Source organism: Gopherus evgoodei, chromosome 2 (assembly GCF_007399415.2).
Source record: "Gopherus evgoodei ecotype Sinaloan lineage chromosome 2, rGopEvg1_v1.p, whole genome shotgun sequence".
Lineage (NCBI taxonomy): Eukaryota > Metazoa > Chordata > Testudines > Testudinidae > Gopherus > Gopherus evgoodei.
In genome coordinates, this window is record NC_044323.1 from 214,464,863 (window position 1) to 214,482,523 (window position 17,661).

Genomic DNA, 17,661 nt, shown 5'->3' on the forward strand with positions numbered 1-17,661 from the left:
AGTCCAATGGTGGTGATGGTGGTTGGGGGCGGGCATATCTAAACTATAAATACACATAAAAAGAGAAATTCCCTGGAATAAAGATGCTGTTAATACCTTGGATTTAACCAATTCCAGATAGAGGGAAGAACCATCTGCATAGGGCCCTGCACATTAGTAACTAAGTGCAATAAAAGGGACACCGCTTTTTTTAAAAGTGTCCATGAAAACAAATTGCTTATCTAAATCAAAAGAGACCTGTCCAAACACATGGAGGAAGGCCGAACAGCTGAAAAAAGATTATTAATCTACAATATGCAAACAAACCCAAGATTCTCTTTTGTATTGATTCCTAGCTGCAGAGGAAAATGTTTCTTTGACGTACCAAATTCCACTAGGGTGGGCAAACTACAGCCCACAGGCTGGATCCAACCCGTTAGGGCTTTGGATCCAGCTCGCACCACTCCAGGAAGCATCTGGCACCACATCCCTGCAGCCCAGACTGAAGGGGTGCGAAGAGGGCTTTGTATGTGCTGCCCTTGCCTGCAGGCACCACCCCCTGCAGCTCCCATTGGCTGGGAAGGGGGAACCACAGCCAATGAGAGCTTCGGGGGAGGTACCCACAGGCGGAGGCAGCACACAGAGCCCTCTACTCCCCCCTGCCCCCCACAGGGGCCGCAGGGACGTCCTGCTGCATGCCACTGCCACCCTGGAGCCACTCCAGGTAAGTGGCACCGGGCCAGAGCCAACACCCCAAACCCCTCATGCACCCTGCATCCCAGCTCCCTACCCCAGCCCTACAGTCATGGCCCTGCATGCAATTTCCCTACCCAGATGTGGCCCTTGGGCCAAAAAGTTTGTCCACTCCTGCACTAGGTGGTTAGCAAAATGAAAGATAACCCATCTAGTAAAGGTAGAAGCCTCAGACGTGTATTTGGTTCAGTGCATTAAGCAAGGCAGCTGCAGGCCTGAAGAGAAATTTGGGGCCTTGGCACAGCATGTTTGCTTGGGTCTCTGCTCTGCACATTTCTTTTATACTGATGTTGAAGACACTTTGGGGGCCCCAGTACCATTATCCCCCTTTCCCTGCCTCCCATTAGTTCTGGCTTCAGTGATGCCCTTAAAATAGTTTATGCAATAAGGATCTGAAGTACAGCAATACATACCCCTTCCTGCTTTGTGAAGAGCTTAAGGCAGTTACCCAGAGCCTCACAAGTTTCTTTGGATACTTCAGAGACCACTTCAATTTTCTGAAGAAATGAAGGAGGCATTCCTGAAAGTCAAAAGTACCAAAGGTGAGCTGTTTTAGGAGACATCTTAACTACTGATTTTGCATAATTGTTTACCCCTAAATTGTCAACTAAAAATCCTAATTGAATTGTGTGCTACATCAATGCCAGAACAGTAGAAAATGCTCTGTCTACAGTACAGTGCACAAGTTAATATTAGGGGAAGTACCTTCCCCTTGTCCTGAGCTTGGGAAAGGTTGCAAAAAGGTAATTTATTCATAGAGTTGGATACAATTCCACCGCACAGCATGGCTAGAGACTCAAGATGGGAGAACTCTGGCCTTCATGATAAGATTACCCAGCCCTAACCTGGATCCCTCCTTTTACCCCTTCCCCTGGAGTAAAGTGCGAAGACCTCTCCTGTAAGAGTATTGCATGATCCATAGTCTAAGGATGGTGTGCAGTTACTGCCATCATGCACACCAGGAAGCTGAAGAAAAACCAAGAAGCCACACAAGTTGGACAACTGAGTTACCAAAAACAGGAATCAGAAGAGAGACTTGTGATAAATATCAAGGGGAAGGGGAAAATGTTTGAATGAAGGCCAAGACAATACCTGATGGAGTAAATTATACAAAACAGCACAAAAATATCCCCATTTCACACCTGAATACAACCATCTCAAATGAATATGTAATAGAGGGTGGAATCATTAGCACTCAGGTCATTTTGTAACTATAACTGTCAGCCTGTTATGCAGGATATAACTCAAGACTCAAGTTTCCCTTTGTCCTTGCTGTAATCCCCTTATTCCTGCATATTAAAAATGGAATTACTCATTCCAAATTAGAAGAAATAGGTTTATTTCATCCTAAAAAAATAGGGTTCATTTAAAAACCACCACCACCACCAGTAACTATGTTGTACATTTGGACAATATCAAATTAAACACTCATCCCATGAATCTGCTGGCAAAAAGTGATAGACCCTTTACGTACTAAGTTGAAAGAAGAGCATGTTCATGCTATACAGTGGTTTGTGGCAAGCCTGGCTTCTGTGTCTGTCAAACAAACCATCTACAAGCATTATATTCATTGCACTATTGCAACAAAAGCAGGAAAGAAAGTAGAGGTTAAGTTTGAACTAGGTGTCTGAGTTTGCAGCATTTTGAAGAGGTCAGATGGCCTTGATAGTAACTACACAGAATACAAGTACCACCACAATCGGTCTCACTAAAAATGTAAGTACTGTCCTGGTGCAAACACAAGAGTCTGAAAATTCAGTGGTGCCAGTTGTATGACACCCTCCAGAGTCTTTTACAAGCCACACAAGAGCACTTTTACTCAACATGCTAGACACTACCCCAGATTACATGAATGTTTGTACTTTGATACATTACAAGAAATTTTTTGGCTTGATTAGACCTATATATATATATTGTGTAATACAAGGGCTTCCATCTCTGGAGCCTCTAATTAAAACTCAGGGTGGACTCAACAGTTCTAACTGTGACCAAGTTGGATAGGCACCTTCCAAAATGAACAATACAAGCAATATTCTACTTTTCACCCCTCCTACATTCAGTTGCTTCCCCCCACCCCTTACTTGATATGAATGACATACACCCAAGCTCTTCCTCCAATATTGTTTTGAATGTTTGGCAAAAAAAAGCTTTAGAACATGGTCCAACTATGGCCAATCTTAGGCTCATTGTAGGCTTTTCCAGTAGTTAGGTCCACAATAGAGGGCCATCTTGCAAAAGTCCCATCTTCAGTTCACAAGAGTTTCACCTTGGGAAAGGTGAGCTATACTGCCCCCACAGGAGCATGGTTGTCTGATGCAGTCAGACCACAAGTCACTGAAGTCCTTCAAATCAAGACACCATCAATTCAGGGCAATGGTATGTGATCTGAGAAGAGGTGCAAGCCATAATGTACTAGTGCAATGCTTTCTGTGATAAGCCATGGGATTGTGCCTTAGATTGAATGTGCTATCTATATTTCAGTCCTAGATAAATCAAGTTACAAACAGAAATTGGTAGGTGACAAGCCAGGAGTGGTGCAGAGCTAAAGCCACTGTCCCCACCCCCCCAAAGCAGCACAGGGCTGAAGCCAGCAAACCTCCCCACCCCCCCAAAGCTGGGAGCCACACTGGGAGCCCCCTTTGCCTGTACATAACCCCTAACTACCCCCTGCCTACACCCTGAGCAGTTTTCAAACTTTTTGAACCCCCTTAAATTATTTTTTTGGTTGCATCCCACCACAGCCCAGACAGACTGGGTGGCCTCCTGAGTGAGTCAGGGGGTGGACCCCACTATGTGGAGCTGGTTCGAGCCCCACCACCTCTTCTCTCCTCCCCAGCTCTTCTTCCTCCCCCCACCATAGAAGTAAAACTATGCCTACATCCAGTGGTGGCCCCTAGCCTGGAGCCTCAAGTTCTTCCCCACCCCACCCCTGCTGGGCCCTGGTTTCTTTATAGCATGTTGAGGGGGGCCTCAGCAAGAGAAAGGTTGAGAACCCCTTGACTAGCTGACCTCTCGAGGTCCCTTTCAGTCCTACAATTCTATGATTAACAACTAGCAGTCTAATTTGAGCTTAGTAAATTTTAACCACTGTAAAAGTAGTAAGGACACAAAGGCCAGATCTGTTTATTAAAGATGTTTGTTTTTAAAGCCCCCACTTTTCAGATTATAATATAATTTGAATTCTCAAGTTACCAGTTTCAGAAGTTAAAGTCCATTGATTTCAATTACATATTATGCATATATGTATATACAAGGCACTAGCCCCAAACAAGTGCAAGTCAGTATCTCTTAAGAAGTTTGATGCCTATACATAATAGCCAATAAACTGGAACTCTGCTGTTGTATGAAAGTGTCCAATGGAAACAGTGTGTGATTTCAAAAATTTGTAAGCTCTCTCCAACCCACTGTGTCCCCTTTTTGGCACCTTTATACAAGGACACTGGAATATATGCCATCTCACTGACCCATTAGTTTATTACATTTAATGCATCCCTATTCCACACATTCAGTGCGCCACAGCTTTTTTTCTTTTTTTTTTTTACACTACCATGAGCAAATACATCTTACAAATTGAGGGAGGAAAGAAATTAGAAGCAGTAGCTGATCTCTTGGCAGTTGGGAGAGTAGCTAGAGGGCTTTTTGTACCTTTAAGTGGACAATAAAAGCTACTGCTCTTGTGTTATTTATATGGTTCAACAAGTGATTCCAAATCAGGAGGAGCTCACCTATACACTCAATTATCCTGAAAATGCTATTTATGACAAGTTTCACCATAGTTTAACCCTCTAGGAAGTTGTATTAACCCTCTCAGTTGATGTAAAGCATCAGCAGAACCACTAGCTATTGTAAGTAATAAGTTGACAGTTATTTGAAAACTGAAGTATTCAGTCTCAATTTCTAATCGAAAAGCAGTGGTCCTATACTCACAGGCATCATGTTTCCATTTTGGTGACGTTTTATTTGACAAAAAAAGAGTGGACTTCCTGATTTTTTACCAAGTGGCTTATCCAACACAGAGCACATCATGAAACTGGAGAAAATTGCAATTACTAACAGTGTTACCTTTAGTGGTGCTGCACGATTTAATCATTGCAAGGAAGTTGGAAATCTCTTTATCTAGCCTTTGTTGACATGTTTGTGCCTTCTGCAAACAAAGATAAACAGCAATTTAAAACGTACTTCTAAATGGAAAAAGTTCACATTCTATTAAACATATTAAAGTTAAGTTAGAGATACCTAACAATTTGAAAAATTTCATTTTTCTGATGAGAAAAATGTGATTTTATACAGTAAATCAATAGATGACTGGTGCCTCCCCATATTGGGGGGCATCAGCTAAATGGGAGGACAACCTCCCCATGTATCTCTGCCCTGCCGCCCACAGCCAGGAGCCCCCCCATGCTCTTCCTCTCCAACCCCACATTACTTGCAAGGGGGGGAGGGGCTCTGTTCTCCCACTGCACTGGCTCCCCCAGCACATTCAGCTGCTCTCCCTGGCAGCTAGGCCTAGGTGGGGAGCAGGACAGAGCTGCTCCCAGTCATTGCTCCTTGCAGCAGCATCAGCTGCCTGGGAGGCAGCCCAACTCCCTGCCCAAGCTCAGCTTCTGGGGATGGGGGCTGAGCATGCCAGGGAGAAGGCAGAGCCTCTGGCTTGCTTGGCTGCTGTCCCTGGAAGCTGAGCCTAGGAAGGGGGCAACCTGCCACCACCACAGCCAAGCCTTCTCCCAGGCAGCCACTGGGCTGCACTAGGCAGTGTCCCAGCATGGCTGGAGATGTTCTGGCCCCACCCCTTCTGTTCCCCACCAAGGTGGCTACATGCCCCCCCACCCCTCGAACATGTTGCTCAATCTGGAGTGTCCTCGGAAGTGTGTAAAAAAGCTTCATATGTATTTCTCTCTCTCAAGAAGCATCACTGCACATTTAAATGGCTATATCCCAAACCACTTCCATTACAGTTTATAAATTGCTTCTAAAAAGTTAATTGAAATCAAGTTTTGTTCAGAGACCAATGGTTACATAAGCTATTTTTCTCCCCATTTAGTCTTGCCACTTAGAGTACAGAGTAGACATAGCCTAAGCCCAGGCCTGTCGAACACGGACTGTTTCTGAGCCTGTGACTGAGCATCCACTCTGCAACAGAAACCTGGGTTTGCAGTTGCTGGACCCAACTTTCACAGCTGTGCTAACAGGACCGTATTGCACTACATAGACCTTCAACATGGGTCTGGGCCTTGACCTGTATCCACACTGCAAAATGACAGGGCTTGGACCTGAATTGTAGTGGTACTCTGGCTCTGATCCACGCCCTACAACATGGGTCCTGAGTGCCTGCTGACCTGAGTCAGACCGATTTATGTGGGGATGGAAAGGGGATTTGGGCTCAAATCAAGAGTCCAAGCCATGCCTTAGCGTGCAGTGAAGACATACCCTTATCACAGGCAGCCTCCTTCAGCGCTTTAGCTGATTAGAGTGGACAAATGCTGGCAAGTGAAGAGTTAAACCCAGAACTTTGTTTTTGGATATCCAAACACACAGGGATGGGCAGACATTGCTTCACAGGATCAGGTCCTTAGGCTCCATTGTAGTTTGGAAGCATCTACTTACACAAAACATCCCCATTCCAGTGAAGTCCCAAATACACTGGGCTTTTGAGTAGTGATTGCAGCATGCATTGCTGTATTTGCAGAGTAACTAGGACACTTGGCATCACTCCAGATTTGATTTAAACATGTTAAAAGAAATAGCCTCTGTAAACTCCCTTTGTAGGGGGAATGTAAAGACCACTCATGAAATTTATAGCTAAACAAAGCTTTCTACTGCCAGAGATGCGTCAGTTTCTGGAAGTACAAGTCTGTCAAGGTGACACAGCTAAGAACTCTCAGATTTCACAGCATAAATTTAAGCACTAATGAAGTAAGTTTAGTTTAACTAGAACAGAATTATTCATTAATCAAGTAAGTGACATATGATGCTGCTTCTCCAGTAAAAAGTGCTCTAGTGTTCTTGAATTATACAAGTTATTTGGCATGAACCTGTCATAAGACTACATAATATATAGGATATTCAGGCTGTAATAAGTCACTTCAAAGCTAAAAAGCATCATAGTTCTAGACAACATTTCACGTGGCAACAGTTACATGTATTACCTTTTGCGACAAGGGGTTGTCAGGGGAGGAGGGAGAGCAGGGGTCAGAAGAGACAGTCAAATATACTCTTTAAAAGAAAGCCACTGTTTGGGCCTACATGTCTAGGAGTGAAAGGCTACTCTAGAACTCTAACCCAGCACTTCTACTCCTTTAAGAAAAAAATACCTACCCAAAAAAACCCCCAAACCCATATTTGCTCAAATTAAAGAGGGATCAACTTAAGGTAAAGAATCTGTTTGTAGCCTGGAATAGAGGGTTCACATGAGCATTTACAAAACGTGTTCGTTACCAATTCACTCAAGTTACTTTAACTAGGGAATGTATACTCTACTGGCATAGTGGCTCTAAATGTGGTGTGTTCAAACAGGTTAAAATGGTTAGTAATCAGGACAACTGTTATCTCTAACAGATGGCTAGGCTGGCACAGTGTTGTCTTCATGTAATTTGTTCATTATTTTGCAGCATGACTTGGACATTAATGATTAACTGGTTTGGGCTGATCATCTTCTTTCCAGCTCCGTGGGACAAGACAGTGCACCACCTGCTGCTGGCTGTTTTATGTGGGAATCCTCCAGTACAGTGGCCTCTGACATTTTAGCTACCCTGCTCAAAGAAGCTTTAGACAATGATAAAATTCCAGCAGACTTTCTAGACTAGCATTCTCATTGGTGGCAGCGAGACAGCGTGCAGGTTTGAAATAAAGTGCCGGGGGGTAGCCAAGGAACAATGGTGACCCTGTCTCATTAGACAAATGAAGTTGTGGTGGAGCAAGCTGTGAGGAGATTAGTTTCAGGGGGTTTCTTCCACTCAGATATCAAATCCAAGACTGAAAACTACATGGTAAAAAGCCCTGGGACTTGTTTAAAGACTCTTCAGAACCTTTGCTGAAAAAAGTCTTCAAGGAATGAGGAGTTTCAACTATGATTATATACAACTTTATAAAATTAAAGATCAGCATGTATATAGTTGTCCTCTCCACTCCCTTTCATCCTCTGTATGTTGCTTCTCTTCAGATTATTCTTTTATACGGTCTTGAGAGGAGGGACTATTTTCTTCCTTCGTGGACGCTACCAGAACACAAATAAGGTTGTGTTTTACCAAAAAGCATGTGCATTTCATGTAGTTTTTCTGCATAATTAGGAGTGTATTGATATTAAGGATAGTTTAAATTTTTCCATCAAAAGACTGTTTTAACAGCAAACTGGGTTTTTGACTAGTTTTTTTTTTTTGCGGGGAGGAGGGGAGAAGTGTCTGCTTCTCCACAGAAAAATTTAGACCTTTGTCATAAACTAAGATTTGGAATTCCATCCACATTGCCTCTTGGGTAGGGTAGATAAAAATCAATGATTTAAAATAAATTTTAAAGAGATTTTCCTCAAAGCATTTTATAAAAAATCCAATCTAAAGATAGTTTTAATTAAGATATCTTTGAGCTATAATGTATCTCATCATGGAATACAGATTATAAAATCTAATATATTCAGGTAATATTTAAGAAAAGTTTTGTAAATGAGTTCCAATAGTTCATGGATTAGGGAACCAATCTTATGCGGTTTCAGGGGCTTCTGTATAGATTATTTATGTTAATCTTTCTGTCTACCCAACGGGACTCGGTGCTCAGTCTAGAAGATATCAGGTGCTTAGGTTTTGCAGTTTTCAAACTGTGGATTTGTGTCTCCAGAGATAACATGCTTTTTAACAGCAAAAAGTGTTTTATAATAAAATATATAGAGGTGAGAAATAACAGACCTCAACCCTATTGTCCCTCTGCAAATTTGTGTATACAGAGTCAATCCCTTACTTCTCTCTAAAAGTGCAAAGTTTCAAAAAGTTCAATGAACAGAAGATTGTCGGGAGCAGAATAGATCTGAACAAGGAGAAAAAGTCTAGAGATAAATGTGAGACAGGGACAGGCAGTAGAAACAAAAGGTGAAACTGTTTGAGCAGCATATTCCAGAAGTCTTGAGATCTGAGCGTAGCCTTTAGATCTCAAATCAATACCATGCCATTCTCTCACTAGAAGGGAAACCTATAATGGCAGCAGGCCATAAAAGAGACCCAATTTGGGAATAAGAATCATTCAAGAAATGTTTGCTGATGATGTTTTAAAGAAAGTCACACCAGTGAACTGATGGAAGTCACTTAAGTACTTTGATTCAGAGACTGTTGAAGTGATAATCTCACTTAACAGCAGTAGCTTCTTCTGCCGGTGTAGAAAGAATATTTTCTTCCTTTGGATTAATTCATTCCAAATTGAGAAATCATTTGGGACCTGAAAAAGTAGGAAAGCTTTTTTTTTTTTTCCAGACTATGAACAAACAGGAAAATGAAGATGAAGACTACTGAGTTAGCTGTAGAAGCCAATATTTTAAGTTTCTCATGTTGACCTGGCTGACAGTTGATTTAAATATTTTTTTAAAAAAACAACTAATTTTAGTTAAAAACAATTTTAACAAAAACAAACCTGATTTTAAAAAGCTTGAATGTTTAACTAAATTCAAAAATTCATATGCTTGTTTTGTTAAAATATTATGTTTGTTGTTGAAGAAAAAAATCCAGAATACATAATGTTGTTTTAGTTAAAAACAATTTAAATGTCTATCTAGTGATAGTCTCCTAATACAGCATGGCAAGAAAATCCTCCAAATATTAATTAACCTGTTGAATTGGAGATTGTTCACCTCCCAATGACTTCTTAAATATCTGCTTAAATTACCTTTGGTAAATGAAATAACCAAACAATCATTCATTTTCTGATATAGCTGTAAAATGAATCTGAAAAGTTTTCAAAAAATAGATCATTTTTAAAATGAAACCCACATCTATCTCTGAGTTGTGAAGAATATACATTAAGGTTATACCCACCACCAAGAATGCACTTTTATGTAGAAATCCATGATTAAATAGAGTCTTCCTGACTAGTGATTTAAGTCATGATTTAAATCAAATCCACCCTGCTCTTGGGAGCTATAGTTGAGGTGTCATGCATCCCATCTTCCTCTCTGGGCCAGTCTGGCTGAGGGGCCTATCTCCCATGATACACCACAGCAACTCAACAAAAAGCAAACACTGTGGTATGTCAAAGGACATGTAATTTGGTTGGGGAGCGCAGCCCACAGTGAAGAACAGGGCATGAGCCACCATTTCCAAATTGAAAAGTCTCCCCCAATCATCTCTAGTCAGTATTTAAACTATTGCAGTAAATTGCAGGAATAGAATGTAAATGAAATAAAGGTTTGCTTTTCATTAGTGTAGCCTTCAGAGAGTTTCCTGTCTAGTAACCTTGAACTTTTCTGTACCCCACTACTTTCCTTTAATACACTAGACAAGTTTTCTGAAGGCAGAAGTTTGATGGTAGAGCAAGGGCGGGCAAAGATTTTGGCCTGAGGGCCACATGGGGTTTTGTAAATTGTATGGACGGCTGGTTAGGGGAGTGGGTCATGGCCCAGCCCCCACCTCTAATCTGCCTTCTCCCTCACAGGACCCCTGCCCCATGCAACCCCCCGTTCCCTGACAGCCCTCTGGGGCCTCTGTCCCATCCACAGATCCCCACTCCCTGACCACCCCCTGCCACCCCATCCAACCCCTCCTCTCATTCCTGACACCCCCTCCCCGGGACCCCTGCCTATCTAACCATCCTTTCTCCCTGTCCCCTGACTACCTCCGGAACCCCTGCCTCTGACTGCCCCCTGCTGTCCCATCCAACCCCCCCTCCTTCCAGAATGCCTCCCCCAGACCCCTGCCCCATTCAACTCCCTGTTCCTCCCACAGCCACCCTGATCCCTATCCACACCCTTGCCCCCGACCACCCCCCAAACTCCCCTGCCCTCTATCCAACCCACCCTACTTCCTTTCCCCTTACCGTGCTGTCTGGAGCATCGGTGGCTGGCGGTGATACAGCCGCGCTGCCTGGCTGGAGCCGGGCCATGCCACCATCACCAAGCAGCACAGAGCACCAGGTCAGACTAGGCTCTGCAGCTGCACTGCCCCAGGAGCTCACAGCCCCGCCACCCAGAGCATTGCGCTGAAGCGAGCGAGCTGAGGCTGCGGGAGAGGGGTGGACAGCAGGGAAGGGGCCGGGGGCTAGCCTCCCAGGCCAGGAGCTGGGCAGGATGGTCCCACGTGCCGTAGTTTGCCCACCTCTGTGGTAGAGCCAGTACCACAGCAAGAACTCAGTTTCATAGTAAACTGAAGACCCTCTCATAAGCAACTTTGAAGTTATATGAAATGCCATGCATTAAGTCAATTCAGACGAGGGCCCTATACATTAACTCTTGTTTCTAAGTAGTATATAAATCAAAACCATACCGTATCAGAACAGTATATTGCTGAGGGTTACATACTACCTTAGTGAAGACTTTAAGACTTAGCGGACACTTAGTCAAGTACTTCAAGCTCCCTCTTCTGGCCAAAAGTGCTCAAAACAGTTTACCTTGTAATGGTTCAGTTCTGTGTACATTCTTAAAGACAAGTAGTAGTAGTATACATTCACTATTTTATATACACACTATTAAGCATGAATGAGACATTACAAACTTTATTCTAAATGCCATCAGTGTTTGTGTCTACTGAGAACATCCAAGTAAATCTTACCCAAACTAGAAATGGTAAAGTTGCTCTAATATAGCTCTAGAATTCTATAAAGAATAGCAAGCACCAATTTACAGTTTGCCAGATGTAAAAGCCATGTATTCCCATACATACTTTCAGCGTTTCTTGCAATTCTGCAACAGATACTGTATCATCATCCTCCTCGTCACTCAGCTGTTCTTGGGTACAATAGTGAGTACTGTATGCAGAGTGGTCTTCTATTGCCTCCAGCCAGTTCTGAAAGTAAAGCAGCCACTGCAAGAATTCAGCACACTCATTTTAAAGAGCACACCTCTTCTTCAGCAGCAGCTGAACATTGGCACATGTAAGCAGGGCCGGCTTTATGAACTGCGGGGCCCAATTCGAATACCTGGCAGCAGTCTGGGGCTTCGGCGACACTTCAGCAACAGGGGGGTCCACTCTGGGTCTTCCACGGCACTGAAGGACCCCCCCACCAAAATGCTGCCAAAGACCCAGAGCATACCCTTCCCCCCACCGCTGCAGAAATGCCAAAGACCTGGAGAGGACCGGGTGAGTAAAAAATTTTTAAAATTAAAAAGGTGCCTAAGGCATGGGGCCCGATTCCAGGGAATGGGCCTAAAGCCGGCCCTGCACGTAAGAACCAACTGGTACCTCAGAAGAAAGCAAAGACTCCTTGACATTGCTAGAAAATGCCCAGTGTTTTTAGACAGTTACTCTATTTTCAAAAAAAGTGTATAATACACAAAGGAGAATGGCTTGGTTATTAAGTTGCTGGACAGGTGTTATTTATTCCTTCTTATGATGCAAGAACTAGGGGTCACCAAATGAAAGGCAGCAGGTTTAAAACACAAACCAAAGGAAGCATTTCCTCACACACAGTCAGTCTGTGGAACTCTTTACCAGGGGATGTTGTCAAGGCCAAGACTAATAAACAACCACCAATCAACCCACCACCCACCCCCACCCCACCCCACCCACCAAAATACACACCCCCCCCCCCGATAAATTCATGGAGGATAGGTCCATGAATGGCTTTTAGCCAAGATGGGCAGGGAAGGTGTCCCTAGCCTCTGTTTGCCAGAGGCTGGGAGTGGGCAGCAGGGGATGGATCACTTGGGGATTACCAGTTCTGTTCATTCCCTCTGCTCCACCTGGCATTGGCTGCAGCCAGAAGGGAAGATACTGGGCTAGATGGACCTTTAGTCTGACCCAGCATGGCTGTTCTTGTGACAGGGACTCTTGATCTGAGTTAGCTTCCTTGTTTTGCTAGACTCCAAGTGACCTGCTGGAGGTCATATAAGTAGTTTGTGCCTCTGTTCCCAGTCTCCAAAATGGAAATTATACTTCTCTCATCCTGTGTGTTGTCTATTTAAGATGACAAGCTCTCTGGGGCAAGGACTGCTTTGCCATTTTGTTTGTACAATGCCTGGCACAGTAGGGCTCAAGTCCAAGTTGGGCTTTGGGCACTACTGCCAGATAAAAGGTTTTTGTGCCCAGATTTTTTCACCTCCAGAAGCCTTTAATCATGTTTTATAGGTGAAGGATAAATAGTATGTTCAATACATTTATTACTGTAGCACCTAGGAGCCCTAGTCACAATAGGGCTATTAGTTCTCCCAGCTCGGGGGAGGACATTATCCCTTGTTTAGAACACGTGGTCCTAACCACAGCTTTGAACCTATTTGCAAGAATACACTAATTAACTACCTTTTTTGCTTTGGGATGAGGGACGAGTAAGTTGCAACAGAAGTTTAGGAGCTCAAAACAAACAACCTCTCACTTGTTAGGCAATGCCAAAAGATTGAACAGGTTTTCCTATAACCAGCTATTTCAGCAGTGGAACCGCAAGAAACATACAACTATTCTGAATGCCATGTGTCCGTGAGCCAGATCTCTATACTACTAGTGAATCCAAAAGTATAGTATTAATATACACAGCTCAAGGATTCAGAGTTAGCTCCATGCAACCAAAATTAGATTTTCTCTTCCATCTACACAAAAAAGTTACAAGATTAGAGACTTAATGAAATTGGTAGTTACCTCTCTAGCCTTAGGAGGAGAGTTTTTAGGAACTTTAAAACTGTGAACACTGTCATCGAAGCATTTGACAGAGAAAAGGCAGCTGTCTGTAGATTTTACCTTTGGAAAAAAAAATCATGAGTTTACAGATTCCAGAAACAGCAACTAAGGTTTAAAAAAGTTTTACTGGCAGTTATAGAATATTAGAGCATAGTACTCCTCTAAAGTACCTACAAATGGTAATATAGGTTATGTTTGCCCTGGTTTTCAATTCAAATGTGCTCAGTTTACAAGCAAAAGATGACTTAAACTAGCCACCTGCCATACAAAGGGAGCTTTGTCTAAGCAAAGCTGTTCCTTGCCCTGATCTCATGCATCACAAGTAAAGGCTGTGCAGAACACTAAATTAAATCTGCACATCCACAATGTCTTCAAATTTAAGTCCTCAGCAACCCCTATGCAACTACTGCTTTCAATGGTTTGCACAGGTGCAGCCAGTTGGAACGTAGCAAGCTTATGGATGCATAAAAACAGTCATTCAGCTGGACAAGGAGTAGTAAAAAAGGCTGCTTTGACCATCCACAAGAAGCAGACCTGCTTAAAGTAACGTAAGTCATTTATCAGACTAGAAACTCACTTTGAAGGAACAGTTTAATATAGTTTTAAACACAAGCAGTAAGAAACTGGTACTTACCTTCTCTTAACTGTTGTACAAGATGTATTGCATATGTCCATAACATTGGCGGTATGCATGCGCTTCATGCACCAGTGCTGGAGAGCTTTTCCTAGCAGTACCCACAGGGGAAGCCACGCTCAGCTCCCTGTGCTGTGAGCAAGGGATAAAGGGCAGAGATGCTCCACCCCTCCTCCAGTTCCTTTGTACCAGAACCCAATGGTAGACTGATGCAACAAGGAAGAAGGGTGGTCGTGTAATGGATATATGGAACCATCCTGAAAAAGTAGTTACATAACTGCTGTTCCTTCGGGTGCTTTCATATGTCCACTACACTGCAGGAGACTCCAAAGCTGTTACCCCAGGAGGCGGAGCTCACACGCACTGGAAAAGGGATGTACGGCCACTTTGCCTGCATTTGCATTATATCCCTTGAAGCTGCAGATGGTGCATGATGTCTGGTAAAAGTATGAATCAAGGACCACATCACTGGTCTACAAATGTCCACAACTGGGACATGTGCCAGAAATGTCCCTGAAGTTGAATGTGCTCTGGTGGACAGCACTGTGAGCCTATGAGGAGGAGTTACTCCTCTTAACAGTATAAGCCATTGCAATACACCTACATGTCTGGAGAGGCAGCCACTGACCTGAGTAACTACTGGTATCCTTTAAAGTCATCTGGTACTGGGGGAAATGACATCTCCAGTGATGCCCTGGTACCAGAGAAGAGGAAGTGGTTTACAGCAGAGGCAAAGGAGATGGCTCTGAGTTGGTCTTGCAGTACCAATACGGGCTGCAGTACCAGTGGTTATTCCAGAGCTAGCAATGATAACTCAAATGCATGGGTTATCAGGTTCAGTACCATCACTGGTCTCAGGGTACATCTACACTGCAATTAAAAAAAACCTGGCTGACCTGTGCCAGCTGACTCGGGCTCACAGGGCTCTGTTTAATTGCAGTATAGACATTCAGACTCAGGCTGAAGCCTGGGCGCAGTGACCCTGTTAGGTGGGAGCCAGAGTCAGCTGGCACAGGCCAGACAGAGTTGTCTAACTGCAGTGTAGACACTCCCTCAGAGCTGGTAGGAGAAGTGTCCCACCTGTGGGAATACTCATATGAGAGGAATTGGTTCTAGAAATTGGAGACATCTGCAACCAACAGGGCCATTGTGAGGAGTTAGTATGGTACCACGCTCCAGGCTTGCCTGGGGCAAGTGTCCCAATCCCTGGGCAGACTGTCTCAGAGCCCCAGCAATGAGAAACAGTGGTCTCTACGCTCTTGGTACTGGGAAACCTGAGATTCTGGAGAAGTCTTGGAGCACCTGGAGAATCTGGTGAGGTATGGTGCTGGCAGAGGTGCTCTGTGACCTCCATCAGGACCTATGCCTGAAGCACAGTACTGAAGCAGCATGGACAACTTCCAAGCCAGTAGTACTTGGCACAGGGGATCTTGAGCTACCCTGTGGAATGTGGCAGTGCTGAGCCTAAGACAAGTGATGCCAAGGACAAGTGACCCAGTGCCTCTAAAAGGCTATGCCAGTGCCAGGTGCGGGTGCTCACACTGAAGCAGAGACTACAGCGATACTGACAGGCATAGTAAGTCTAGCTGCAGCAACAGCCTTCACTTGAGTCTGTACCAACAGGCTGCTGACCCACAGCAATCAGCCAAGACTGCTCTATCACCACTGGAGAAGTTGCCTGTTACAATGGTTCCTGATAGGGTACCAGGGTTGATGTCTCAGGTCTAAGTGAGTCTGTGCCGGCGAGCAGCAGGTCGAAGGATGCATTCTACCATCAGTACCTGAAGGATGCTTTGTGAAAAAGAGTCCCATACCCTATGCTTCAAGGAGCCAGAAGTGGACATAGGCTTGTGCTTTGAGGCCAGGACTTAGATTCCGTGGCCTTGAAGAGGACAGTCCTGGAGACTCAGTCTTTCAGCTGACATGACCAGGGAAGTACTCTGGGAAGGAGTCTTTGATGAGCTTCTCTTAGATGATGGTGGCTCCAACGCTGGTCTAAGAACAGCTTCCATAAGAATATAATGGAAGCACTCCACTCCTTCCTCAACTTTGTCTAAGTCCTGGAGACTAAAAGATAGGTGATCTACATCTCTGATGTAGCTTTCACTCAAACACTTGAGGCAGCTGGGAAATGGAGGGGGCGGGGTTTGTCACTAACAAGTATAGGTTTCCCACAGCCTGGGCAAGATTTCAACCCCCGGGACCTCGGCATAGGCTCCCTGGTACCAGGCAGGGTCCAAAGACTGACCAGACTGGAAGGACCCCAAAAGAAGGGCTAAATCAAAATGAAAAAGGATCAAGAGCTTTTTTTTTTGGGGGGGTGGGGGGAGTAATACTAGGTAGATTGGTGTTCCTTGTGAACGACTCAATGCTCCAGCTATGGATGTCAGAAGGAACTAGAGAGGCAGTGCTCTCTGTCCTTTATACTCTCACCCCTATGTGTACCACTAGGGAAAGTTCTCCAGCACCATGGCACAGGATACACACACGCAGCGTAATGTATAAATATGAGCACCCAAAGTAGTAACGTTATTAGTGCGAATGGATTAGATTTTGCTAGAGGCATATATTGAGCACCATATTTCTGAAGTTCCACTTTTAAAAAGCCAACCATTTACGTTTAATTAAAAAATAATCACAGGTAGCTCCTCTTCACTGCAAATTTTTTTGCCAGAAGTCTAACAATTTCACATTCTCTTTAGATAGCAGGTTATAGTTTAAGATTGCTTATTAAGAATACTAAGCGCTAAAGAGGGGAGGGTTTTTTTTTTTTTAAAACCTGATATTGCTGACTTGAGATGTAGGCTCAAAGCAACTGGAATAGTCTCTTTCTCAACTCCTTACACTTATTGCTTATTACCCGAGCCCCCAGAGTATATACCCTACACATGACATTCTACATGCCCAAATAGTGCCTCCCATATCTTGCTACTTTTAAGCAGTGTAGTGTCCTACTTCCTCCCCCTGCCAGAACCTTTAGCAGCATATAGTAGTGCTGTGCAATGATAAATACAGATGCAGCCTGCCTTGCACTGTGACATGTACACACACCTGTAGTGCCTGTACTCTACACACTGCTGTAAGTATAGACGTAGATTTAGTTACAAAAGTGTAAAATTCTTTATAAAAAATGCTACTTCATGCCACATATTACAAACAAAATAATGATTCTGTATTATATATTGCAGAGAGGCATCATATAAGGCATGAAATATGGGAAGTCATCTAAGCCACAGTGATCTGGAAAAAAGTTGAAGGAACTGAGCCAGAAGCCATATGTAGTGACTTAGCCAAGGAATTCAGTCTTTATGTGCACAATATCAGTGTATGACTGGTATTTTAGAAGCCCTGCTTCACATCCTACCGTGCAGACAGCTTGTGTTAGGTGCTTGCATCCTTGGCGATGATCATTATTTACTGCATCAGCCCTTTGGAAGATTAAAAAAGATTTTAAAGTGGAAAGGTAGGGGGTCATTAAGATCGTTAAGATTCTAATTA

At 43.7% G+C, this 17,661-nt stretch overlaps 1 protein-coding gene across 4 annotated transcripts in view; it reads right to left on the reverse strand.

Moving 5' to 3' along the window:
- Positions 1-17,661, reverse strand: part of OSBPL1A (oxysterol binding protein like 1A) — a 134,971-nt gene that overhangs the window by 79,737 nt on the left and 37,573 nt on the right. For 2 of the 4 annotated variants that reach the window (XM_030552928.1, XM_030552926.1), the window contains exons 11-15: positions 17,528-17,591; positions 13,491-13,589; positions 11,583-11,705; positions 4,795-4,876; positions 1,146-1,252 (exon numbers count right to left, since the gene is read on the reverse strand). In XM_030552928.1, coding sequence (XP_030408788.1) covers positions 1,146-1,252; positions 4,795-4,876; positions 11,583-11,705; positions 13,491-13,589; positions 17,528-17,591 — 475 coding nt within the window. Of the gene's footprint in view, positions 1-1,145; positions 1,253-4,794; positions 4,877-11,582; positions 11,724-13,490; positions 13,590-17,527; positions 17,592-17,661 lie in introns of all 4 variants that reach the window. The other 2 variants (XM_030552927.1, XM_030552925.1) reach the window with 1 other exon arrangement.